This window comes from Nesoenas mayeri (assembly GCF_963082525.1).
Source record: "Nesoenas mayeri genome assembly, chromosome: 2".
NCBI classification, from domain to species: Eukaryota; Metazoa; Chordata; class Aves; order Columbiformes; family Columbidae; genus Nesoenas; species Nesoenas mayeri.
The window spans coordinates 22592403-22620122 of record NC_137543.1 but is presented as its reverse complement, the minus strand read 5'-3'; the positions used below and the strand labels follow the sequence as shown (position 1 = coordinate 22620122).

The 27720-nt window shown below is 42.3% G+C and overlaps 1 protein-coding gene across 2 annotated transcripts in view; it reads left to right on the top strand.

Moving 5' to 3' along the window:
- Window positions 1-10431: 10431 nt before the first annotated feature.
- Window positions 10432-27720, top strand: part of FZD6 (frizzled class receptor 6) — a 31941-nt gene continuing 14652 nt past the window's right edge. Inside the window, exons 1-2 of one of the 2 annotated variants that reach the window (XM_080339918.1) lie at window positions 10432-10564; window positions 11048-11440. In XM_080339918.1, coding sequence (XP_080196044.1) covers window positions 11261-11440 — 180 coding nt within the window. In that variant the 5' untranslated portion in view covers window positions 10432-10564; window positions 11048-11260. Of the gene's footprint in view, window positions 10565-10897; window positions 11441-27720 lie in introns of those variants that run through there. The other variant, XM_080339919.1, reaches the window with a different exon arrangement.

The window sequence follows — 27720 nt, the reverse complement described above, 5'->3', positions numbered from 1 at the left end:
CTGGGTAAAATCAGTTGTTATAATACCTTGTGTCATCACTGCAGGCTTTTGTCTACAAAGGGCTGTTCACAAAAACGCCACAGGGCTCTTGGAAGGGCTCCCTGTGTTAGTGGCCATACTGAATTTTAACTGCCAGGTAGCCTGCTCTAGAAGGGACTAACCTTGACATTTTGAAAACAAGCTACAATAGGGCTGATGCCTTCAGAACTATAGCTGCCAGCTGCCCATAGCTGACTTTGGACCTGGACAGAATTTGGACTAAAGAGAGTTCATATCATACTCCTCACATGAAAGGCAAAGTTTTTCATTTATACTCTTATAAATGTGTAACATTTGTGTTACATTTAATTATAGACCTAGGAAAATCGATAAAGTAATCCTCCTAGAACTGTCCTTATATAACCCCTTTTTGATCAAAGTGACTAGTACAATTCACATCATTTGTTTTAGGAACAGAGTTTGATGACAGATCCAGATATCTCTGATGTATCCTGTTTATTTATACAGAGTATACAAAGTCAGGCTGCCCTGGCCATAGCAGGATGCAAGCCATGGGAGATAACATCCCTAATGTTCCAAGCACTTCTGTGACCAACATTTGCTGAGAAGTTTTGTCCCAGCTCTTTCTCCCGGTTGTGTCAGCACTGCTTCTCTGACTCAACACCCTCAGAGTTAAGCATGACTTGTGACAGAAGCAAGTGATCCATACTCACAGTCTCTATGTCTTCCCTGGAAGATCCTCCAGTGATTCAGAATTTGACTTTTTCATACATGAGAGAACCTTCCACTGGCGGTTTAAGTACAGAAATTACATCGCAAAGCAATGAGAAGTTCCTCTGGCGATGGTCAGACACCCTGTCTCAGGTGGAAGTTTGGTCTTTCAGAACCAAGGAGCGGTAATTTCTGAAATGCATTTGATTACTTGTGGTTATCTGTTTAGATTAATGGAAAAGTCTTTCCTACTCTCCCATTGTGTTCTGGAAATCCACTGTCACAGGTATTAATCACTGAGGGCTTTTATCTTGGATGTTTCTGAGGCAAATGGAAGGCTGATCTCCAAGAGGAGATACTGCTCGTTCTTATTCACCACGTTTATCATCACCTTGCGGACCTCTCTAGTGGTAAATTAATGATATTTTCTTATCAGCTTAGGCTATCCTATTTATATCTGCTCAGTTTTTTGAACTGTTTTTCTTCAAATTCAAATGGTGTTTATTCCCCATACTTGAACAGTCAGTGCTACTGAATTTTTAGATATATTTCTGTCCTCTCAAAAACCTCTTGGAGATCTGCTTGAGCAAACCCAGGTGACCACTTCCTTGACATGAACAGTACAAGAAATAAATATATCTTGACACTGCTCTCAGGCTGCCTGTCAGAACCCCAGAGAAGTAACAGCATCTTCCACCTCTGCTGGGTATTTGAGATATCTTTGAGGTCAAAAGAAATAATGATTTCCTTCTTCACATGACAGACAGGTTCAAGCTTTGCTTAGCCACACCAGTACAACTTAGTATAAATCGTTTCTACACTATTATTTTCTTCCTATATCTAAAATAGTAGTTCAAAAGTCAGTGGGGATAGGCCTACGTGAACATCTTTCTTCCTCCATTGACTGACTGCTTTGGTTGCACTTACCAAAGGTAAATTTTGATTCAAGGGACACTGATCTTATTCTAAGACCATTGCATAACACCCTATTAGCATAAAGGCTTTATGTATGAGTGTATGTTGCATATTGTCCCTTTACACTGCCAATGTGGTATAAGGTGACATAACTGCAGGCAAAAATCAGTGGGTTTGTATTTTTTTCAAAGGTTTCTGTTTATAAAATTTTATACAATAGAAAAAGAAATTACTTTTGTGCATGTTCACAAGTGAAAGCAGCCTTTCTTTATTCATTCTACATGTATCATTTTGCTACTGTTCTCCCACAATAACCTATAATCTAGAGTAAACCATGTTGCTTTGCCATGAATTAGTATGAAAGGAGAAAGCTCCAGTAATGCAGGTTTGATTTTCTTCTGTTTCATTGCTTTCAAATTCAGAAACAGGTTAAAACCAGCACTTGAACTGACACAGCTAGAGTTCTTGAACATAAAGCAGCTTTAGATTCTTCCAAATTAGTATAAATTTGAGAATTCTTTCCTGGCATCTGACAGTTCCACTCACACAATTCACACAGCGCTCAAACAAAAGCTTAGATAAATTATTCTGTTTACTCCCAGGACTGTAGAAACCTTGGGTTTGCTGGTAGCCGAAGAAAAGACACAATGCAATTGGCAGAGATGCAGAAACATGTATATCTTGCCAAAACAGGAATTATAATATTATGGAAATGTCAGTCCATTGGATTAAATCCCGATGCTGGTTACAACAATGTAAATCAATGAATACATTAATATTTTTTATATTATAAAATCATACAATAAGATAATTTGTTCTTTGTCTTCTATTAAAAATATTAGTATCTGGTTTTTATTATAGATTACTCCACAGCACTTGCCTAAACAACTTCATCTGAGTTTTGCAAAGGATGTTGAATGAATTTTGTACAAAATATGAGGCACATGATAGTATAATGCTAATGCAAAGAGGAGAATAGAAATGAACCACTATCTTTGTCTGTTATTACTAATTTGAATTTATTTTTGGTCCCTTTGTGCAGGAGCAAATAATTATTCTTGAGTGGTGAAGAATGAAGTTCCTAGATACTTATTGTCAGTTCTTACTCTATGCTAGCTGATATGACATTTGATGCACAGAGACAGTAAAATTGGATTTATGAATTTAAGGGTCAGCCTGAAAAATCCTAGCTGTATTACCCCAATTGCATTTCCAGAAGAAATTGAGTTGGATGAGTTAAACTGATTTTGGTCTTGTGTATCCATTTTGCTGTACTGACACTCTGAAAAGGTCCCAGGAGCTCCGTTACAATACCTCTGGTATGGAACTTCCATTATTTTTCTGACCTCTCTAAACAGGGCTGGTTGTCCCTGTTGCTTTCTTTAGAGACTTGGACTGCTCAGCTGGCCTAGTCCCTTAAGTGCTGTCAGCACCCTCAGGTCTGTATCAGCTACCAGCCATGATCAGCCTCTCCATCTAGATGCTTAGTAGACCTAAGGCCTCTACTGCTACACTGGGGTTGTTTTTTTATCTTCACTCTTCACCCGGAAAGTCATCAGTCCTACAGCATGGTACCACTGCAAAGCTGGACCAGACATAGAACCCCATGCCAGACTTATCCCTAATATAACCAATAAAAACAATGTTCCAGGAGAATGTGTCCTTCTAGCATATCGTGATCTCAATTGAACCTCTCAGATGGTCTTTAAACCACTTGAAAGTTTGAGTATAGGATCATCAGGGCATGGGGTGACCACTGGTGGCACAGGGTGACTCACTGTGGTCATTTGTGACCAGGTGGCCCAGCACAGGTATAAATGCAACTTATAGCAGGGCAGAACTAAAATTAAGGCCCTGAGGCAGTTAAAAACAATAACAAACACTTAGCATTGTTAATTTATTGTCCTTTGCTACTATGAGGATCTGAACTGTGTTCTGTTGTGGGACATGGACATCATACTAACATACACGAGTGCCTCCGTGGAAGAAGACATGGGTATCCCTATCACACAAGGGCAGTTTGGGTTCTCTGAGGATAAGAACAACCATGACAATTTGGTTGCTGTTGGCAAAGAAGGTCCAGAGAAGTCTCCCATGAACCCTAAGTGTCTCTTTGCCTTCCAGAGGCTCTCTAAGATCCAGGAGAAGATGGTATGAGTGCCTTCCACCTTCCCTCTGCAAGAGGGGATGCTTTATGGATACTTCTCAAACATATTCCCAGTTTGGAATCCAAGACCACAGGTCTTCATGAACCTGTGCTCTGAGAAGAGCAGGTTAGGATTCTTGTGTCACAGACACACACAAATCCCACTTCACATTTCAGGGTTCTCTTATTGCTAATATGCCACATTTTTCTTTGCATTGCAATTTTGGATGCTTCATAAGATCCTTAGCAATTACCCAGAGCTGAACTCTGTATGTTGCACCTCCATCCAGCAAGTAAATTCTTGCCCAGCCTCCTGTCTGCCCTGCTCAGAGAGCAAAGAGCCTCCTGGCCTTTCTGCTTTGCTTCTCATCCCATCGCCTTGGAGAAGCCTGGCCAGCTGCCCCTTCCCCCTTGCCCCCTGGCTTTCCTTCTCTGTTTGAATCTTTACCTTTTGGGTTTTTGCCTCCTCTTTCCCCCTTCAAGTTGAACACATCCAGTTACATGGCAATAAGTCTGACAAAGAAAACAGGAGCATAAACGTGGAACCAGTAGACTGTTACAAAAATAATGCAAAAATACATAATGGAGAAGTGGTTAGCCCCTTCTCTGGCCCCCCTTCTCTCAAATTGTCAGTCATAGCTGATGGTATCTGTGAATTACAAAAACTCTGCTATGCCAGGTGCAAAGACAAATTTGAATTCTAACTAGATATAGTCAAGAAAATGTGGTTTTGTGCTTAGAATCAACCTCTTGCAAATGAAGCTTTTTTTTTCCCAATTATGAGATATTGAGATTACTGCTGACACATCTTAGAGCCTTTTCTTTCTCATTCATTATTTGCTTTGTCTATATTTTTTTAATGTTTGTCTAACAATATTTCACATTTCATTTTTCAACCATAATTTGTATTTGGGATGCTTTCACAATCACACAGTTGGCTCCACAATCTTTCTGACTACAAAGTCTTGGTTGGAAAGGCTTCATTTCCAGACATTGACTGGTGATATAATGGTTGATCCTTAACAGTAAGGATGAAACAACACGGAAGGAGACTGAGAAAATGAGGTTTATATAATTTGTAAGTGTTAGCAGTGGTCAGCACTATCTCCCAGGATGTGGTATAACTGGTTCCATAAGTGTATTTGCAAATCCTAGTTTAAAACTAATGCTGACACAAGTCCTGGAGTGCAGCAGAATTTAATAACCTGAGAAATGAATGGTCATGTGGTTACAGTCACCCTGAGATCTAAAGCGTGACTCATTTTTGTATTCTGCATTGATCTCGGGCAGAAATGTACATCTCATCTGAAAACATATTTAGTATTCTGCATGCTGTTTCCATTTTGTAATAGCTTGGGAGCAACTGTCAAGAAGCTTAAGAAAAGCAGATCCATCCATTATTTCTGAGTACTAAAACTATAAAATTCAAATAATTTTATCAAAACCAGATTTAAAAAATGACAAAAAAAATTACGGAAAACAACCTGCAGTTCTATTTGTAAAAATGATGGATACAGTGATCATGATACTTGCTACTTAATTGTGATACATTAACAACAACTTTACTCCATAAAATTTCAAAGAGGTGCTATTAAAGACAAATATGAAATTGTGAAACAATGAAAACCATTTTTTAAAATTTCCTATTGGTACTTCTTCCTTCACAGTTTAGCAAATAGTGAATTCGCCAATCCAGAAATCCCACTGGGAGATGTCAGGAAGAGGTATATACAGACAGATCTGGTTTTTTGTACAAGGTACTCTGTTACATACTTCCCCAGAACCTGGGAAATCCCTGTAGCACAGGATTGTTATGATGGGAAGACAGTATGCATTAGCTGGGTATGGGATGCATGTAATTACGAATACCCAGGAACAGTGCTGTGGATGCTCCTTAGTCTGCCTTTAACATGTTGATGAGCACCTTTGAAATCACCCTGTAGTAGTTAGCACCTGAGCTTCCAAAACTTTTGTTTTGTTGTAACCTTGCCATTCTCATGTTTCAATAAATATCTTGAACTAACAACTTAAAAAGCAGCACTTGAAATGTGTGTAAAGTCAGTCTCACTTTGCTAATCACACATCGTATTGATCGGAACAGTTCAGCTGAAGTTAATGCATCAGTGTTTTTCAGGGAGTGAAGCACACAGCTACAACATACACCATTAAGGCAGGACTTTCTGATTTGCCATCAGTGTCACCTGTACCTTGTCTGCCCACCCTAACAGAGTGCTGGCTTTGTATCCCTCTTTTCCATTGGAAATGACTCACGCCCTGTAGCAGAGATTTCCTTTCCCCCAGCCTTTGTGATATTGTCCAAAGCCAGGAGTGCCCCCGCTGCAGAAACTAAGAGATAAGAGGGGCTCGGTCAGCAAAAACACCCACGATCCCTGCTGTTGCTGTCACCAAAGCAGACAGGCTGCAAATTTACCGGCAGTGAAGGTGGCTGGTAAAAGCCCACAAGGAATGAAATATCCTTGATCATTCTTAGGAAAGTTTACTCTTTACAAGCTTATTTCCTGTTTAGTTTACATTGTGCTTAATGTCCAAGACCAGGGGAGGTAACCTGTTGGGAAAGGATACTATTAGTACAATCACTGTTTTATTAAAGCAACGCTGTGAAGGCACGGTGTTGTCATTTAGAGACAAATGAAAGATTAGAACCTTCTAGCATAAAGGAAATCAGCATCTTCTTATGTGTCACATATGTCATATGTCACAACCCACACAGTCGTAATACTTGGAAGGACTAAAGTCTAAATAGGTCATACTTTGTTCGGGGAGGGAGATGACATGGGTTCCAGGTACCCAGCAATGTGGTTTGCACAGGGCTTTGCAAAAACCTCCTGCCTTTCTCAATATGCTTCCTTCTCCAGTTTTCATTGCTGTTGGGCATTTGGGGGGGGTTACAGTTCAAAGGCTTTATGGAAAAAAATGTATTGTAAAGAAAGGTTTGAGATGAAAGAGCTGCATGAGATTGGAGAAGTGCTCAGAAGCCATTAACTCATCAAAGACTGCATTTTCTAAATAACTAGGAAATTACTGTAACACATCTATGCGTTCTTACCAAGCCTTCCTCAGGAGTTTATGTGTTCAATTAAATGGCAGAGTTTTGACTTAGAAAACACATTCTGTTTACAAACGGAAATGTTTTCCCTATTACTATAAACTAATAAGAATAAAGTATATCAGTAATGCTCTTTTGTCCAGCTTTTCTCATTCCCAAAACGCATTCGAGAAAAATACAAGAATTATACCTCTCAATTTTAAGTCTCACAACAGGATTTATTGGTGCCATCTACTGGCTATTTAGTCCTTTGAAATTTCACCAAATTATGAATAATGTGTTTTAAATGCAGAGTAATAGGAACATTATGAACCTTATAACTCAATCAGCCCACATCAAACTATGTAATTGGCAAATCTGTAATATTTAAATTACATTAAGTTAAACTTTGGTACAATGTTCCAACAGTGTAATTCATTTATGAAACTTTAAGATGTGCCAAGAGGAGAAAGCTCGAGCTAGTGTAGAGCTGCTCATGTGCAGACTGCGAGTACTAAAGCCACACACACACGTCCCCCTTGTGTCACACAGACAGGCTTCTTCCCAACAACTGCTCTTTTAGATCTTGCCTTCCTAGGGTATGAGCATGTGGGGCACTAACATGTTCACAGAGCAGGTAAACGCGGTCACGTTGCTGTTTGCCTTTCCTGGAGGGATGTCCCCACAAAAATTTGAAGAAGAAAAGGGTGCTTCAGTTCATAGCCCAGGCAAGCTGTCACCATTTCTGCCAAGAATAGGTTTAAGCTAGGTGGATGGAGTGTGGGTCTGGAGGGGACGGCACATGGTCTGTTCCACCACATCCATCACAAGGGTGGAAGGAGCCAGCAGAGCTTGGAAAGGAGCTGCCATTGGCCACTGCTGAAACCTCTTCTGTACGTTTGTTGAAAGGCATCTGAAGATGATCTAGGATTTGAACAAGGCTCTAAATCCCTTGAAGTCTTTGTAGCAAAAATTGCTAAACTATAATAATTTGAAGAGGTGACAGAGAAAGGTCAACAAATTAATATTACGTTAACTGAAATGTAAACAATATCCCCAGTGCCAGGTGAGCAAAGTACTTACATATCCGAGTAGCTGCATCCCTAATCAGCAATATACTTGAGCACATGCTTAAAATACTTAATGATACTTAAAGGTGCTTTGCTAGATACCAGTGAGGGCACTCACATTCCTCACTCTGGTTAGTCAAGACCTTTATGGCACCAGACACAAATATATTTAGATCATGGCTCTGAGAACCAACCTCTGGAATAACTTGCTTAGCAACTAGGTTGTGAGCAAAGAAAGTATATTAATAATGTGATTGAAGAAAGGGCTCATCCTTCCTTTTCTTTGTCTTTTCCCATCATCCAACAAAAACATGAGAACCTTTAAGGAAGGAAAACAATGTTATTTAGCCATATCTGTTTTTCAGAGATGTAATTTATTTATGAAAAGGCATTCTGATGGAAGGAACTAAGCCATTACTTCATATAATGCCATATTCATACAGTATGATCCTAGCAGTGCTTACAGCTGAGGTGGCTAAACTCCTTGCAATACCCTGATTTCAGATATGTGTTACTGTGACAAATTTCTGTGGTTTGGCTGAAATTTCCATACCTTGGATTTTTGCCCCATTGTCTTCAGCAGAATTTCTTATTAAGCTTCCATGAAAATCATGTAAGACACGATGGTTTTCCCATATTAAAATTATAACAGAAGCTTGTGTGAGAACTTGTCAACCCTACATACTGTGAAGCAGTGACTTTTCACTTGGTATGGATGGTCCCAGATAGTTCTGCTGCTGTTTCCGTGAAAATTCCTATAGGCTTAGTCAATGAAACATGAAAGAGATTTCAGTAGAAATCCACTTAAGTGTGAATCTGCACTATGTCCTGTCCTGCAAAGTTTCAGCATATCTGAGGAACTGAACGTGTTCTGGGAGAGGAGAGCAACTCAGCGGCTTCATTAAGGGCTGAGTGAGAACTTCCCTAGAATGGCTTCTGTAGACATGGAGCAGGAAGACGCTCTCTTGTGCACTCATGGTGCTCTCCCTGCCAGACCTGTACAGCGTGCAGCCTCTCAGAGCTCATGAAAAGAAAAATTTCATATTTCTAGGATGGAAAGGAGCTACTGAGAGAGACTAGGACAGGAGCCAGCTAGAAAATGAGAACCGGAACAACAACATAGGATAATGTAGATTTCTTTGTACACTTGAGCACATTCACTTCCACAACCTGCAAACAAGAAGATTTCATTAATGTGATCTGTAAAATCTGCTGGGAAGATGTTGGTCACCTCTCCATTCAGTTGCTTGTTCATACAGCAAATTCCCTTCCATCATGTCTATGTGGATCTGCGGCAGGTAGGTATCATCCTCCCCATGAATCATACAGGTGCTAGAATGGTTTCACATAAGGGAATCTGCAAGGGTTTCATGTTTCTGTGCAGTGACACAGGGAACGATACACAAAAGATCTGCATGAAGAGATTGTGGTTCTCTGAATAACCATGTGCAGCTTCACACTCTGCACCATCTATGGACAGTTTGTCTGGGTAAATGCGCCTGACTCTGCACAGACTGCCCTGGGGCACACTAGCAGAAAGGCAGCACAGCCTGAACGTCATCAAACCATTTCTAAACCTGGTTTGCATGTCTCAGCATCTGGTGTTTCCTGTTCCAGTCCTGAAGCACAGCACGAGTTGCATGGCTGAAGAGCAGCCTGATGAGACCTCAGGTGGCTCTGTGCAGAGAAATTTGGTCATCTCTGCCTCATAACCTCCAGCATTTCTACAGTTGGGTCTCATTAGCTCAGGCCTGCACTTGTGAACTTAGCTAAGTGCCACCAGACATGTATTTGTCTGATGTGTGTGGTCTCAGCCAGCAGCAGAGGTGGGTGCATGGAAGACAGTTCACACACCGTTGAGCTGGGTCTCTGGAGGACAGCTGTAGCCAGAGCACCAGAGCCCAGTGGGTCTCCTGCATCTCCCTTTGTTCTCACCTCATCATCTCTTTTCTTTGCAAATGCCTGAAACCACTTCCTTTCCTTCATTAAATTCAATTGTTCCACATCGACTTCTAGTATCAATCAGTTCCTCAGCATTAGCCTCATTTAACGAGCACCCGCAGCCCTCACCTCCTGGGGACTGAGGCAGTTTGCAGGATGGTGGCAGCGAGGGCCCACAGACCCCACTCACTGCCCAGGTGTGTTTGGGAACAAACCTCACGGCCGCTTCCACGGGCAGGACGTGGCCATTTCCTAACGCCTCGGAGCCTGTCAGTCGTCTTTAACTGTGTATTGCAGAGTTAATATTGAGTGTATTTATGAAAACCTAAATACCAGGTACTGTTTAAAAGATTTTTCACGCCGTTTGTATCTGTGCGTTCAGCCCCGGGGACTTTCCCAGCCGAGGCTGAACCTGCACCTGAGGGGCGCTGGGGCACGGACGGGGCTGCGCGCCCCGGGGCGGCGGCCGGGCAGGTGTCTGGGGGCGGGCGGTGCCCTGCCCCGCACAGGAGAGCCCGCCGGGACGAGCCCCCGGACCGCGGGGCGGGGCGGAAAGGTGCGGGACGCCCCGCCCCCGCCCGCCAAGTATCGCGCGACCGCCTCCCCTACCCCACGCACGCCACATCCTGTCCGTGGCGGAGCGGCCATCGGCGGCGCGGCGGGGAGGGGCAGGGCAGGGCAGAGCAGAGCAGGGCAGAGCAGAGCAGAGCAGAGCGCGGCTGCCGGGCCGCCCCGGTGAGTGCAGCGGCGGAGCGGGGCGGCGGGTCCCGTCCCGCCGAGTGGCGGCTCCTCGGAGCGGCGCGCGGTGCCCCGCGGCGGCCGCCGGGGGGGAAGCGTCCGTCGGGAGGCGGGTCCCGATCAGGGGGCGGTGGGGGCGCGGCCCGGGCGTGGCCCGGGCGTGTCGGGGATGCGGCGCCGAGGCCGCGCCCGGCGAGTCCCGGCTCCTGGGCCGACTTCTCGGCCCGCTCCCCGCCTGGCCCCGCGGGCGCCGCTTCCCAGGGCGGGGCTGGGAACCGAGCGCCGGCAGCGGGGCGGTGGGAGCAGCGGTGGCTGCGGCAGCAGCGGTGGCTGCGGCAGCCGGGGCCAAACACGCCGGCCGCCGTGGGCGAGGCCGCGATCTCTGGACGGGGCGCAGCGGGAGCGAGTTCGGCCTTCGGACGGGTGGTCGTGGCCGGATTGTTTCTGCTGTTAATTACTCTGCTCTTCTGCCGCGTACAGGCTCGAGGAAGACTGGATTTGGTAAAATCGCAGTCAGCCCAAATGGGGAACTCCCTGAAGCAGTGGTGAGGATTCTGATTGTCTGCCCTACAGCCTGCATCCTTGCCTTGCACTGGAACCAGCAGAAGAAGATGTGTGCTTTTGTCCTTGCGCAAAGCTGGTCTGTCTAACTACTGAACAGAGCTATGTGCTGAAGCTGGAGATCCTGACAAAATGGGAGTACTTGTGTTGTCTGCAACTTGCAGTTTACTTCTGACTCTGGTGCGAGGGCACAGTTTATTCACATGTGAACCAATTACTATTTCCAGATGCTCAGGAATGCCTTACAATATGACTTTTTTCCCCAACATCATGGGGCACTATGATCAGGACACAGCTGCTCTCCAAATGGAGGTAAGTTCTTCCACCCTTACTATAGTATGTAAATACAAAGACCGTGAAACAACATTTTTTTTGTCATTGAGAAATGGTTTGTGGTATCTGTTGCACTGAATGTCAAGGAAGGAAGCATTTAGTGACTAGGTGGGTTTTTGGTTTTTTTTACATCTTTTTGGAGTGCACTAGAGCTGCTTGGTTGCTGTAGACACCCTCCCTCCCCGCCTTGGATCATGTAATAGAGTGGAAGAGGAATGGGTGTAGCACAGCAATGTGCTATTTAGAGCTCTCTGGCAGAGCTGATGATGTACAGCCCAGGCTGTACGTCACTGATACAGCTGAATTCTTGAAGCTCGCAAGGGACATTGCTTATCATATCCTGGCCACCCTGGAAAATAATGTTTAGAAGTTGTTCTTTGTTCTTCTCTTAGTTTATATTTGCTAAGGAGAGGTACCTAAACTTATTCTTAGCCCTCTGTTGTGGCTTTTGCATTCTGTTGTCTTCTGACTGGATGCTGAAACTTCTGACTCAAAGAGAATCTCTTTTTCTTTGTTTGTTTAACTGAAAACAAACACTTTTCTTACCTGAACTGACTGCAACATGGCTCCCTTGAGAATATGCCACCTTGTGGAAAGGCTTTGCCGGCAGCAATAGCTAGAAAGGGCGAGAGCCTCTCTGGGTGAGAGGCTTGTAAAACAAGTTTTAAACCTGTTTTAATAATGGCTTTTCAGTGGTAAGAGGAGGGGGAACATCTTAACACAGGTCTTGAAAAGCTTACGGTCTTATGCTGTGCAGAGAACAAAACCGAAGTGAGTTGAAAATTAAGAAGCTTCTGATTAAAAAAAAAAAAATTATAGCTGCTATTGGAGGTGGCTACTATTACTAAAATCTTATTTACATTTTCTTTACTGAGTTTGGAGGAGGAGCTTGGTTCAGGTGCCAAAACATCTTTTTTAGTGTTGCTTGGGATAGCCAGGATTCCCTGTTTGGCCTCTGGCTGTCAGCCTGAAAGGGCACAGGCTTTGGTCTTGCATCTTTTTTGCCAGCCCAATGAAAATATATGGGAATTCTGATATCAAATGTAAAGACATACATATGCAAGCAACTGAATTCAGCTGCAGTTCTCAAATGAATTGTGGGCTTTTATAGTAGAAGGTAAGCTGTAGGCTTCAGTTGTGAACTTTGTGCAGTGCCTTCTCCTGTCATCATTTGTCAGGAGTCCTTTCTACAGCATCTGCCATTTTATCGCATCAGGTATGCTGCTGATTCTTGCTTGCTGTGTCTTACCTACATTTGTTGAGCCAGCTTTTGTCAGTATTCATGCCTGCCAGTCATGCTGCTGTTAGAGCAGAGACCACAGAGCCGTTTTTATTAGTATGCTTTGACTGACTTTGCTGAACTGTCAGTAACTTGTGCCCAGTGCATACCTTCTGTGTGGAGGGAGTTCCTTGTGGAAAGGATTCATGGATTACCTGTTCTCATATAGCTAATTCATAAAGACAGTGTGGTAGTGAGGAGGGTTTTTTTGTTTTCTTTCTTTTTTCCATACTGTCTCCATTATAACCAACTACCACAGTGGTTGGTCACTACTCAGCCAACTGCCTGGGTGGTTATGTGGAACAACATTGTCTATTAGGGTTTGATTTCCCTACCTTGTTGTGTTTGCTTCCTAGTGTCTTGTCATTGCCACTGACTGGCCTCTAATTTGGTAATGGTTTTAAACAGGAAGAGGGGACATTCAGGTTAGACATGAGGAAGAATTTTTTTTACAACCAGAGTGTTAAATTACTGCAACAGGTTGCCCAGAGAGGTGGTAGATTCCCCATCCCTGAAGACATTCAAGGCCAGGCTGGATGGGGCTCTGAGCAACGTGATCTAGTTGCAGATGTCCCTGCTCATGGTGGGGGCTTGGACTAGGTGACATTTGTAGGTCACTTCCAACCCAAACTATTCTATGGTTCTGTGATTCTATACCTCACTACTATTAAGGAAGTTTCTTTTGCCTAGTTGTCCCACAGAAGAAACTCAGGCATGGATTATAGAAATTATTCTAAAATAAATAATTTATTCGCAAGGTTCAGTGTAGAGCAGCTTGGGCTGGGTACCTCCTGAAGAGGGACCCTCACAATGCAAGCCTCTACCCCCTCTGTGTCACTTCAGGCCAATTGCAAAATTGATGTATGGGGTCTCCCTGTTCATCATTGGATCTCCTCATTTTCATCAGGCAGGCTTTTAGTTAAAGTTCTGACCTTCAGTTGCTGGTTTGCACCCACAGTTGAAGAAAATAAGTTCTTGGCCAAAGCATTCTTCTGTTAGATGCTGTTCTGTTCCTCTATTTACCTCCAAGGATGCAGCTCCCCAAATCTTCCAGCCTGAAGACTGTAGCTTTTTTTACTTAGTGAAGCAGAAAGTTAAAGGTTCACACCTTGCAGAAATGATGCTAAGCAAACTTATTTATGCCAAGGGAATTCTATATAAGCGGTTTCTAACCAAGTTGTGTAAGAAGCAATATACCAAATAATTCTACAAGCTTAGGCAGTCCCTTCCCTGACACACTCTAGTGTCGTGCAGACATTTCTAAATTACGTGCTGTGTATGTGTGCTGATTTGCCTGCCTTTATTTGTGATTCAGCAGTGCTGATTGACTCCTTGGTCAAGCTGAATTTTTCAGACAGCTGCTTTACTGGTGAAAGTGTAAGGAAGCTTCCTCCCATTCTGTATGCAGCTTGTGTTGAAACTGTTGCTAGTGGTGAGATTTGAGTTAATATGGTAAGTTTGATTGTTCATTGGTGGGCCTTTTTTCTGTGGGAGACCAGTGCATACAAATGTCATGTACATATTTTGATGTGAATCTACATGGCTTTCGGTAGTGGCACCACTACAGTTTGTCCATGGTTGATTGTAACAAGGACCCTTCCCAGGATTGTCAAAGGATTCTGCTTTGTAGGGAACTTGGTGTTGCAGCAGGGGAGGAGGAGCTCGTGACTTCTGGAGTATTGTTTGATTTCATTTTGCAGCTTTAAAAGGCAGTGGGTTGGGAGGTGGAGGAGACCTCTGTTTTAACAGCTTGAATTTTTCTGTAATTGGTAGTCCAAACTTTGTTCATATCAAAGAAAGAATTTTAATAGCATGTTGGTTAAAACTTAATTCTTTTGATCTGCAGCAGGAATGCTTAAAGGCTTTGGTTTTTAATTCCATCTCCCTCTTCTCCCTTTTCTCCCCACAGCCTGTTCTCAAGACTGGGCATGGTCTTAGGATGTAAACACTGGGTTTTGAGATTGAGGCTTGTAATATTTTCCTCAGTTTATCTTAAGTGACTTTAAGCAAGCTGCTGAATCGTGCAGTCTCATGGCACATGGTGGAGACTTGAAGAAATCTGAGTATTTTGTGCAGAAGAGGCCTTGACGTTAGTTCTGTTTTCTGCTCCTATCTCCTCTGGAAACCTCTTCCCATTACTTACTTGGAGTGTTTACTCCCAGAAAGAATGAAGATTTGTCAAAGGGACAAGTCTCACCTGAAGGTGAATTTCACTATCTGAAACTGTGGTAACTCTCTGCTGTGTCCCGCTCTCAAGGCTCAACTGGTGTCTTCTGCTGTGGGGAGCCTTGTGTAGCCAGAAGAGCTGTGCTTTCCGTCTGCTGGAGCACAAAGGCTTCTGTACAGTTTCTCTACTTTCTGGAAAGGTGTTAAATTGCCATTTCTTGGGTGGTGTTTTCACAGTAATTGTCCAGGAGAGGATGATGTGGAGCCATTGTCTTGGGTGGTGGTTGTTCTCCAGGAAATCAGCTGATCTGTGGTCTTAATTTCTGCTTCATGTATCAACTCTTCTTAATGATGTGGATGTGTTATAAACCAGAACACCAAACTAATTAGAAGAGGAAAAAGGACTAACTCAATCTTACGGCCTCTGTTATGGGTGTTCTGGCTGGTCATGGTAGTCCCTCTGGATTCTTATTTTCTGCAACAGAAAATTCATAATTTCCAGTTACTCGCTTCGTCCCCCCTGTTTTATTTATTTATTTAATTCTGAGCTTTTGAATTTAGGCTGCTTGATTTTTACTTTATATTTGGATTAGTTGTGTTTATACAACAAGTGGTGATCTTATGAAAGTAAAACCACATGGCTTTGTGGTGTGAAGTTTTGTGTTAGCTAAACAGCTGCATGACAGTGGAATCTAATTATTTGCAGATGCTTACCCTGTGTGCATCTCAAAGCAGTTTAATAGTACCACTGCTCATGTTGCTACTAGCTCAGATTGGAAAGCTGAAGGGCTAGGGTTTGTGTAATGAGGAAAATTGATGAACACAGCAGAATAGCTGGTTTATTACAGCTGTTCTTCAATTGGTGTAACTCCCCCTCGTGGTCATCCACAAAACCAAGTCACTTCTAATTCCAAATTATAATTCCTACTTCAACTACCCTGGATAAAGTTGTCAACATAGGCATTATTCCAGCAAGGCAGATAATATTACAGTGTCGTAACTTTTTGTTCGTATCTCTTAATCAGTTCTGTTGCAGTTCTGGAATGTGTCCACCATAGACAAGCCCTTAAGACTTCCTGACCTGGGTAAGATCTATGGGTCTGTGAAAGTACAAAGGCAAAAAGCTTACCAGTGAGTTTTTAAAGCAGACTATACAGAGCATTGGAAAATGTTCCACAGAGAACAATAAAGTACCTCAGAGAGACTGGAAAAATGACTCAGTAGTGAGTTTTCCATTTACCTCTGTGTTCATGACTGTGTGCCAGAGTATGTGTGTGTGTGTCTATGGAGAGTTCAGTGCCACTGGCTGCAGCAGTGGGAGAAGTTGAGAACTAGGGTCAGTTTAAACTAACAAAACCAGGTTGAAGTGAATTAAGAAGTACCTTCAAAAGCTTAAAACTGAAGTTCTGTGAGTTAAAATATTTAATGTAATCACTTAGTTAGCTTTCCACTAAATATAAATTTACAATTAATTCAATATGCAGATACTTCTAAAAACTGAAAGCCTGGTGTCTGACAAGCTTAAATCAGTACATATGTTCGTGTGTATACACAGGGAGGAGGAAGCTGTCCACCTTCTGTAGGTTGGGAGTTTTGGGGAAATAAGTGATGTTTTTTTTTTAGAAGTTTGTTACTGGGATGTTCTGCAAAACAGCACAGGTGTGAATTTACTAAAACCTTTACAGGCAGGTGTCTTGCTTCTCCCTCTTACTCCATATGAGCAGTGCTTAGTGTAATACATGAACCTCTACTACTTAAAACTTGAAGCTTGAATCCCTGATGCTGCCTCGGAGCATAAGTTAGAGAAAGGGTGCAGAGGTGTGGACATTGGCCCAATGGAACAAGCATGGGGGCTTGTTAATTCATGTTTTACTTGTAACGTTTTTGGTGTTTACCATACACCACTGGTACTAATGGGCAGGGAAAGTTTGTGTGAAAAGTAAATGCAGTGTGCTGTGCATCAAATGTTACTTAGGACAAACTAAGATAACTTTTCTAGCTTATCATAACAAAGTGGTGGTTACAAAACTTTTTGGTGAAACAGCTAAATTGCTTCAAGTTGGCAAATGCCAAAGTTGTTTTTTTTTTAATAGACACTTCATACGGATCAATGGAAATACAAAGCAGTACAACTGACTGTGCTGTAGAAGTCTCTAGAAACACAGAATAGTTGGACATGAATAATTCTGTTTTAAGCATCACCATGTAGAAAGCTTTGGCTTTGGATGAATTATACACATTTGTGTCATTTTGTACACTGCCATACAAATTTGGGAGTGTGTTTTCATTTTGGCACTCTTGCTCTCAGGTGTTCCAAAGAAACATGTCATCGTTAGTTCTTACAGTGATTCTTACAGCAACATATACGTAAACCATCTTTGCTGATTCCTATGAGTACATTAAACTACAGCTACTAAAAAAGTGTTTGTTACCTGTAGTACCTGCTACCTGTAGTTACCTGTAGTACTGAGGCCTGTCGTCAAGGGTTAAATAACTTGTGCAGATTGTCTGAAAACAGGCAAATGTGTGTAATCCTATTATGCTGCCTTTAAGCATGTCAGTCATCTGCAAAATCTAGTGCTGCTGTGTCTGAACAGCCTTCCTTGTCCACTTGATAAAGTGGCTAGTATTGTCTTGCTTCTTGTTCTAAAGGGATGCTGCTCAGAATGCACGGAGGGCCAAAGGAATGCATGCTTGATGAAGACAGAGAATTTTCCTTATGTTAACTGGGGTTCATTGGTATGATGCTGACAGTGTGATTCCCAGAGCCTCATCTTTATCTGTGTTCAGAGACTATTTTTACACTAGCAAGTAATTTGGTGTTACAGGAGTGGATCACTAGTTGAAGTTGTTAGTCCTGTGGCTGTAGCCTGTTCCAGGAGGACACTTGTGAATGAATGCAATCATGCAAGCTTCCATAAAGCTGTTTATATAGAGAAGAAAAACTGTTTGGAACTGGTTTGCCTTCATTGATAGGAGGTGGTTAGGGCTTGGGAGCTGAGCCCAGGCTGGTGGGAACATATCAGCCTTGGGAACTGGGGAAAGGCAGCACTGGGTACAGAGCTTTCAGATATAGAAAGGTATATTTGAAGCTAGTATTTGCCCTTCACCATCATCACATTCAATTTCAAGATTGTCCTTGTGTTTTTAAGGAAGTGGCTGTTGCCCTGTGAAACCTTGTGAACTTCACCTGGTCAGTAGCAAATCAGATTAGGGAGGAGAAATATGCTAAGGATGACGTGACCACAATTTCAAAGGTTATTCTTCACATTATCTTACTTTGAATAGTGGACAAATGGACAAAATTGTATACTGTGGTGTACAGGTGAGCCACCCTGTTTTCCCTCTGCTGTCCATGAGTTGTCAAACTGTGGGATCAAGCATCTCATTAACAAACCAGTGCATTGGCCCATGGTAGCTCTGGCAACAGCAACTTGGTTGTCTTGTGGGCAAGGCTCGTGGTGCTTATATCTTCTACAAATCTAGCCTAAGAATGGAAGAGGATTCTGATGCCTTCGTTCTGAAAAGGGCTTTGTGGTGGTTAGGTGCCTTCCTGCCACTGTGAGAGATGCTGTTTGTTGCCAGTGGTGCATAGTCATAAGGCTGTACGGAGCCCAGGCCCTTATTGTATGCAGGTGGAGGTGGAATGCAAGTTTAGTTTTCTGCTTGCAACATGGATGTGATGTTCAGGATGACAGCTTGGATGTTATCTATGGATTGTGCTGACTTTGTATAGGCCTTCATGCATCTGCATGACTGATTGCTGCTATAGTCAGTAGTTTGGCAGTTCTGGAGGCAAATGGAAGGTCTCTTGCAGAAGTTGACACCCTGTCACATGTCTAAATCCTCCCGATCCTTAACCAGTTGGACAGCAGGATGGGCCAAGAGCTGCTCTCGTCCTTTTCCATGTCCTTGGTGGGCCTGTCAGTGACTGCCTGGAGAGCATTGTTTCTGTCTGCCTTCCCCAGCGCCATCTCAGCTGCAAGGTGCTACAGCATCACCTCGGGGTGACCCTCAGAGCAGCTGCTGCATTTTGCATGCAGCAATCTGGGAATGAGATGCCAGGGGAGAAGAGGTGCCATTACATATGCCTCTTATATGGAGGTGGATGCATCCTCCTCTTTATCAGAGGCATCTGTGAAAGAGAAGAAAAGCAAATGTGAGTCCTTGACTGCCTGTGAGGTTACAGTACAATAATGTGGCTTGTGAGCTCCCTACAGCCCACATCTTCTAATGGATGTGGATTCCTGCAGTGTGGTGGAGGTGCTGAGGACGTGCCTGTTTGTTTAGATGGGCTCCTGTGAGGGGCGGGTGAAGACTCATACCAGACTGTCCTGTAGAGCAGTGGTAAGTTACTTCTGTGCTACAGCAAGTAATTAGCTGTAGGGAAACTATCTCTGCTTTGGCTCTTTGACCTCAGTAGCAGGAGGCAGCAGGGTGTTTACAGTGTCAAGGATTTTGGTGGGATGCAGGAGAGACTGCATGAGGCAGTGCACGCAGAAAGAGGCTTCTGTAGTAACGTCATTACCTTTGTTATGAGAGCCCTTTCTTATATTTACATATCTCGCATTTAGAGGAAGTGATCATAAAGTAATGATGTAAAGGAATTAGCTTCTTAACAGCTACCTCATCGATCCTGTAAAATTTGGATTTATTTTTTTTTTAATTATTTAAAAGCACATTGTCTGCCTTGCTTTCTTGCCTCTCAGGTTGGCCTGTGTCTCAGAATAAATAACAAGAGTAAGTAAATGTTGATAAATAGAAGTAATTTTATTAAGATACATATATCTATAACTGCAAAAATCTCTAACTACTTAGGTTCTAGACATTTTATCTTCATAAAAATAAATAACTGAACAAAAATGCCACAGAAGAAATATACCTTTGTGGCAGAGAAGAACTCTTTCCTACAGATACTTAAGAATGAAGTATCACATTTTTTTCCAAAAAGAGATTTTATGTATATATTTTTAAAAAATCTTAAGTACTGTTTTTCCTGTTAGAGTAATTATCTACTCTGAATAATAATGATAATTATTATTATTAATTATTATATTTTTATGTTCTGAAGCTATAGTGAAGATGACAACTATAGAAGTGAATTTAAAGTGAAAGGCTGGTTTTTCCATTTTGCATGCACACTCTTCTTCCCAGAAGCAGTGATTTTACAGAAAACTACTCTGCGTCAAAATTTATAGCAGATGGTGGATGCTAAGTATATAGAAAGTTGGCTGCATGGTGAAAGCTTCCCAAACAAACAAACTGAGGCTGCCATCCAGTTTTCCATTGTTCTTTTGAACTCTCTCTGGTTTGTGGCTCAGACTCTCAGGTCATTTATTTCAAGTGTTGTGTCTGACTCATGTTGGTCTGTGCTCCTCTATTACTGAGAATTCATTCAGAAAATCCTGTCCTTCTTGTCAACCCATGTGCTTGACAGAAGCGACTTGTGCAGATTTTCTAGGGACTAAGCCAGTCTATTTGAATTTCAGGGAAGCATTTGATACTGTACTACATTACAGAAATGAGTAATTTTAGCAATTTTAAACTTTTAACTAATCCATTCTCTTTGTTTTGATGTAAGAGACATCAGTCAGGCATGTGCAAGGCAGATGATGGAGTTGAAGCCCACGAAGTTGCAGTTATCTGCGTCACCACCTGCAGTTCTTGCCTCTGTCTTCTGATTTCAGTAGGTCCAGCTGGTCGTACCTTGAGACATTGACACTGCTTGGCTGGCCATGAGACAAGCTATGTCTCATTTTTATGATATATGGGCAGGAAATCAACGTATACAGTTACTTTTCATTCTGTTGGATTTGGGAGGCTGAGGGTGGTGGTTTTTTATTCCCTGTTAGCATGAGAATTAACTTTATGAATCAGGAGAATTTCCAACTTATGTACAATATCTGTGTCCCCACCTAACCAACAGCAGGACTAGCCCAGGTCTGTGAAGAGTGGAAAAAATGATGCAGGCAACAGTGTGGCTCCTTGCAGAGGTTCTTCAGGTCTGATGGGGTCAGTTTTGAGCCACATAACTGTTCCTGGGTGGACTTGGAGCAGGACCAGCAGCCATGTAGAAATGACACCTGGCTGGGCCGGTGCTGGGCTGTGCAGAGCTGGCTCAGGTGTCTTCGCATCCGCAGGGCTTGCTTTCTTGCCATCTTGGTGACTCTGTGATGGTAAAACATCCGGTGCTCTGGTATTGTCCTAGCATTGGCATGGCTGGGGTTTAGAAAAGGGAGTTAAGTAACTAGTGGGGAAGACGACTGACTTGTCCCTTCCTGGCTGAGTTGGCAGCAAGAGTTAGATCTCTAACTGCAGGTTATATGGCTTTCTGGCACAGAAATGTCTATTGTTTTCTTCTGTTTATCCTGTATCACATTATTTAAGATACTTAAATACTTATTGGAACAAGATCCCCAGTTTCTCTCCTATGAGCAAATCAGTCACTGAGCTAAATTAACTGAATTAAACTTCTCCCCCTCATCTCCCCACCCACTCCCCCCCAACTTCTCAAGGCTGCTTACATTTTTATTTTATAGACTGGCAAAGGAGGTGTCAGAACATGGACTCCTGAGCATTATGAGAAGCAGTCTGTTGCATAAATGCTACCCCGGATCTTAGCGTTAGGCAAGTTTGGGATATACGTGCTATTTGAATCCTGCTCCTCTTGAGCATTTTCTCTGGCCGTGAGATTCTCTCTGCTTCCTGAATTCTGTGCATGTTCTCAAGTGCCTCTCTGTGAGGACATCAGATAGGGAAACTGCTGTGAGGATGTGGTGAAGTGTCTGGAAAGTTGGTGTCACAGTTTCTGTTGTCATAGGCAGTCCCCTTTGTGAATCTGGCTCTTGATTGCTTTGCTTGATGTTGCAGAAGGCTGACAGAAGATTGCTTGAGAAGATCAATCCTGTCATAACTGAGATCTTCCCAGTTTAGTTTAGGTGTGAAGTAGGCAAGGAGGAAAGCATGGTGGAGGGTTCCTCCTGTAGTAACTTGTGTGGTGCTATTCCACTGAGGTGCATCTCCACACACACAAAGACAGGGAGAGACATGAATCTGACTCTTCTGGAACTACAGCAGTAACATCTTCTGCTGGCATCCCCTTCAAATGAGGAGCTCTTTTATAGATAACAGGCAGTTTGTCAACAGGATTACTGGTAATCTTCTGAGTTATATTCTACACAAAAAGTTCAGTGATAAATCCTTTTACTCCTATAATACATGGGAAATACATGAAGAATTTAAGAGTATTTTGAGGTTGTTCTGCTACCACAGTCTAGATGTAATGAAGCTCTGTCTAGACTTCAGATATTTGAGGGCCTGTAGAGTATTTGCCTTCAGTTAGCTTACATTTGTCTGTCTTTTATGGTCTGTATAGCATATATGGGGATAAAAACATATATAATTTAAAACTTTTTATAAATAGTTGAGTTCTGCAATGCTTGGGAAAATTCTCTCATGTTTGTTTGGGACAGTAAATTGCAGAGGCTGGAATATCTATAATTTAAGTCAAACTGTAATTTAGGTTAGAACCACAAAATGCAGTGAATTTTGCTAATAAGCTATTTTGGAAAGTATTGGTATACTTTAGTTTGCTTCAGAATAGCTTCTTAGTGAGATGTAATATTCCTGTTTATATTGTTTTTAACCTTTGATATAGTTAAATATTTTTATTTTGCACTTAAAAATACTTAAAGGGAAAACATGGAACTAAGTTGTTTTACTACAGAAATAAATGCATTCACTAGTAAACACTGAAATGGAGCCCATAGAAGTAAAAAGCAGAATAGGCTGCTTTATCTTGCTGTGTATGTGTCTGTGTATACTGGCAATGGCAAGTTTAGTGCCTAGTTGTGCTATTGGAGTAGTTCTTTGAAGTGTATTGGGGGGGTGTGTTTGTTCAAGTTTTTTTAAGTGCATGAGTGCCTTGCAGCCCTACTGACCTTTGAAAACCTTCTCCCGTGTTGGATTTCTAATTAATATTCCCATCAACTTTGAACAGCTAGTATGAGGGTTCAGACATGAATATATATATCTATATATACACACATACATATCAAACTATATTGAATGTGTAGGTGTGAATGATGGTGAAGAGTTTGCAAATATATTCGTGATTTTGTTGCAAATGTATTGAACACGTAGCTGACGAGTAATTCGGCTCACTGAGCAGTTGCACAGTCTGGGATCTGCACTGATCCCTGGGTGGTTCAGCTGGAGGCTGGTGCTGAAGTTCTGGCCCACCGAGCCTGCACTGCCTGGACTTGTGCCTGCTGGTCAGTCCCTGTGCCGCTGGAGGTTACAGCACAGCGGTTTTTGGGGTCGACCGCCATCTGACTTTGCCTTCCAAACCACTATGCTTTAGGTGCTGACTGGTTGCAGCTCCAGGACCGGTAGGGCCGTGGGAGGAGCAGGCTGCTGGGAACAGTTCAGCTTATCAGCTCTTGCAAGTTGAGTTGTCCCCAGGCTTTGTTCAGAGCCCTTGGAAAGTCGAAGTACATGCCTGGCCTTTGCTGTTCAGTTGAAGGGCAAAGATGAAAGCTCATATCTTTGCAAACATCTTTTCATTGCAGAACAGCATTGTTTGGTCCGCTTGCTTGTTTACTACCTTTTTCTTCCTTTTCTCCTTGAACTCCAGATTGTTCTTGAGTAGGAAACTGAAACTATTTTGTCTTTTAAACTATGGAGGTAACCTACTTTCTACTCTGACAAAAGATTACATTCTTACCTCTGTAAACATTTAAGTGATTACATTTAAAAAATGTTTGACAAGCTTTTAAATTAAACATGACTGCATTTGCCGTAATTCTATTGTGAAAGCTGCAGAAAGTAATGCTGCTTTCTTTAAAAGCACCTTATTAAAATAAAAGTCAAATTCATCTGCTTTTGATGGTTTTCTTTTACCTCTGTCAAATTAAGTTACAGTAGTGATGAGTATTATATTTATATGTATTCATACCTAAAATATTCCTATCAGTGAATTTTCATCCTGAAAAACTTTTGTGGAGGAGTTACCTGTGTAATTTTAACCAGGTTTAGAAAATATAGATTATGACTGATACTTGCCACTAGCAACAATAGTTGATTATTACTCCCAGCTCAGGTAGTGACATGGAGTGCATGGGCCCCCAGATTAGTTCATACCATCTTCATTGGTAGCTTGAAGGATGGTTGACATTGCACAGATGTTCATGAGCTGCGCCCACATTTCTGTTTCACTGCTCTGCTGTCACGTAGCAACCTCTAGCAGGCATGTAGCAACAAGATGCTGACACTTAAACTGCCATAGCCTCCTGCAAAATAGTTTCTAAATCCTTACATACCGACTTAAAAATGCATGTAACTTGCCTTTGATCTAAATCCATAAATGTCACTTCCAATAGGAAGAACCTAGTCTTTTTTTCAACCTTTCTTTGAATCTAATTGAACTTGAAAATTTTGCCCTTCGTTTAGTATCATGTGTTAGGACATTTATTTATCATGACTTAATTGTGCATGAATTAGAATTCAGAGTTTCTTGGCAGCTGATTCACTGTGGCCATCAGCGAATTACCACCCTTGCCAGCCAATCTGGGAAATGTTTGAAGGCATTAGTCTCTCTGGGTATGATGCTAATCTTGTTCACATCCAGTCCAGAATAATTCTGTTGAAACAATAGTGTAGAGTTAAAGAAACTGTTATGTGCCATGCTTGTTTCACTGGTTTTAATTGAAACAGTTTATCATTATAAAAGTAGCTAAAGATACTGTGAAGATTAATTTTTAGTATAGCTCTATGAGTATAAAGAGTAATTACTGCCTGTTCTTTTGAGACCATTTATATTCACCATAGGTGACAGTGGCTGTATTTGCTAAATATCATGTATGAAAGTGTATACGTAAAATATATTGTGTTTGGGCTTTGAGGTTGTACGTTAATTCTATAGCAACACTTAGAGGACAGTAGTTGTGTTTAAGTCTGGTACTGTAAGTTATTAATGATTAATTGGTAGTTAATGATTAATAATAAAAGTGTCCTGCAAGGAGCAAGGGAGATGGACTCAATGATGGGCACAGAGTGGCTGGAGAGCAGTCAGGCAGAAAGGGACCCGGGGGTACTAATTGACAGGAAGCTCAACATGAGCCAACAGTGTGCCCAGGTGGCCAAGAAGGCCAATGGTATCCTGTCCTGTATCAAAAATAGCGTGGTCAGCAGGACAAGGGAAGTGATCCTTCCCCTGTACTCTGCATTGGTGAGGCCACACCTGGAGTGTTGTGTTCAGTTCTGGGCCCCTCAGTTCAGGAAAGACATTGAAGTGCTGGAGCAGGTCCAGAGAAGAGCAACAAGACTGGTGAAGGGACTTGAACACAAGACCTATGGGGAGAGGCTGAGGGAGCTGGGGTTGTTTAGTCTAGAGAAGAGGAGGCTTAGAGGTGACCTCATCACTCTCTCTAACTACCTGAAGGGAAGTTATAGCCAGGTGGAGATTGGTCTCTTCTCCCAGGCAGTCAGCAATAGGACAAGGGGGCATGAGCTTAAACTTTGCCAAGGGAAATTTAGGCTGGTTGTTAGAAAGAAATTATTTACAGAGAGAGTGGTCAGGCATTGGAATGGCCTGCCCAGGGAGATGGTGGACTCACCGTCCTTGGAGGTTTTTAAAGTGAGGTTGGACATGGCACTTAATGCCATGATCTAGTAAATGGACTGGAGTTGGACCAAGGGTTGGACTTGATGATCTCTGAGGTCTTTTCCAACCCAGTTGATTCTGTGATTCTGTGATCCTTATATGGGTCCCTTCCAACTTGACATATTCTATGATTCTAATTATTAATCATTTAGGTGAGGTGTTATTTCCTGTAAAGCAGGTAAATAATTTTATGAATAACAATTGGTGTATTTAATATAGGTAGCAGTCTCGGGTTCCTGCTTCGGCAGGGGGATTGGACTAGATGATCTTTTGAGGTCCCTTCCAATCCCTAACATTCTGTGATTCTGTACACAGTGTACTATTATTGTAGAAATTCAGATTTAAGCCCTTTTGTGCTTCCAAGATTGAAATACGTAGTTATGTGAGTGACAGGGTTGTAATGTTGTTGCTTTACGGCACAAGGTTCATATCAAACCATGAAACAGGTACTATTGCTTAACATTGAGACAGTGTCTCTCATTGTTTAACTTAGTTAACCTCAGTGTTAACTAGATTAATTAAGCTAAATGTTTTGACTTGCTATCTAGACCTCAGTGGTTAGGAGAGTAAGTTGTTACTGTCTCAAATAGCTGGCTCCAGTGGCTGAACAAAGGCTCTGATCCTTTGTATCTCAGCAATTCAAGATATTTCCTGTTGCTTACAAGTGGAGTTTGCCATAGTTGATTGCACCAAAGATCACCTTTTTCTCTATTATTTAAGTATTTTTTGTTTGTTTTGACATGTGTTAGTAGTAGTTGAACATGCCAACCCTAGAGACATCTGATCATCTCTGGTGATACTTTTCTGTAGAATCCAGCTGAGATGAGGGAGAATAGAGCATCTGCCTGTCTGCCAGGAATAATGAGCTTGTGTCTGTTGTGTCTTGGACTTGTAAGCCTGCTGAGCTCAAAGCAGAGAACGCTGAGCACGAGATTCACGTACAGTTCTAGGTTGCAATTTACTTGTTGGCAAAGCACGTTTAAGAGTGTGTTTGCACCTAACCATTTATTCTGTACTCTGCACCATTCGTTTTCACTCATCTCAGGTGTGTTAGTGTTTGTGGGACCTCAACAAAGCTGGGTTTCTGAGACAGTTTGGCTTTGCCTCTGGAGAAAATAGAACCTAGACATACTTCATAAAGAATCTAGGATTTATTAAATAAGCTGTTGGCATTTTGTTCAGTGCAGAGAATATTCCTTTCACTGGCTAGTGATCTTCTACTCCCTTTGATTGTTTGACTGTGTTAATGGCCCACAGTGGGTGCATGGTTGCTTCAGGGGGTTCAGTTCAGACTGTTTTGCCCTGGGGGTTTTGGCACAGGGCAACTGTGCCTCTCCTGCTCTGCACTGGCACCACGGTGGGGAGTTTGTGTCCCACAGTCCTCAGTTCTGCACTGCTGTTGTTGTCGCAGACTACATCAGCTTTACTTTACAGTTTGTTGGGAATTTTTTTGGTAGATTGTTAGTGTGTTCTAGTTTGCCTCACATTTTTCTGGGTTTTAGTTCCCATTGGCAGGAAGTTGAGGATTTATATTTTAGGACTTACATTGACTTTGTAAGGCTTCATTCTTGGTTTTAAAGGACTCTGGTTTCACTCTGTTTTTAGCACTGCTGTCACCAAATCTGCAGGTTTTCATCTTCATTCTTCATGTGCCAGGGCAGTCATTGCTAATGCTAGAAATGCCAAGTGCCTTGGTTTCCTGGAAGAGCCTGTTTCATGTGATTGTGCCACCTGCAGATCCTAAACTTCCTGCAGAGGAGAGGACCATGGTACTACATACTGTGTTTAATCCCAGACTTGGATGCTCAGCACATCAGCATGTACATGTGTGCAGGTTACCCAGCTAACCACTTGGGTAAAAAATGGTTGGTGGTTGGGACACCTATGATCCAGGTAACGCAGCCTTGAAGCAACTGATTCTCGCTATCAGTGAGCTTGTGATCTCAGCTTTGTGCATTTTGCAGCCATGCAGCTGGAGGAGCAAATACTTTGGAAAGATTTCACTTTTTTGATCCATCAGGAAATACAGATTTATTATTTTCGATAATGAAACATTTCCAAATTGGCTAGCTGGAAGTGAAGCCCATATTTAAAGATACCTAATTTTTAGCAGAGTTCCAGGTGCAGTTCACTACCTATTTTGCTGTTCTT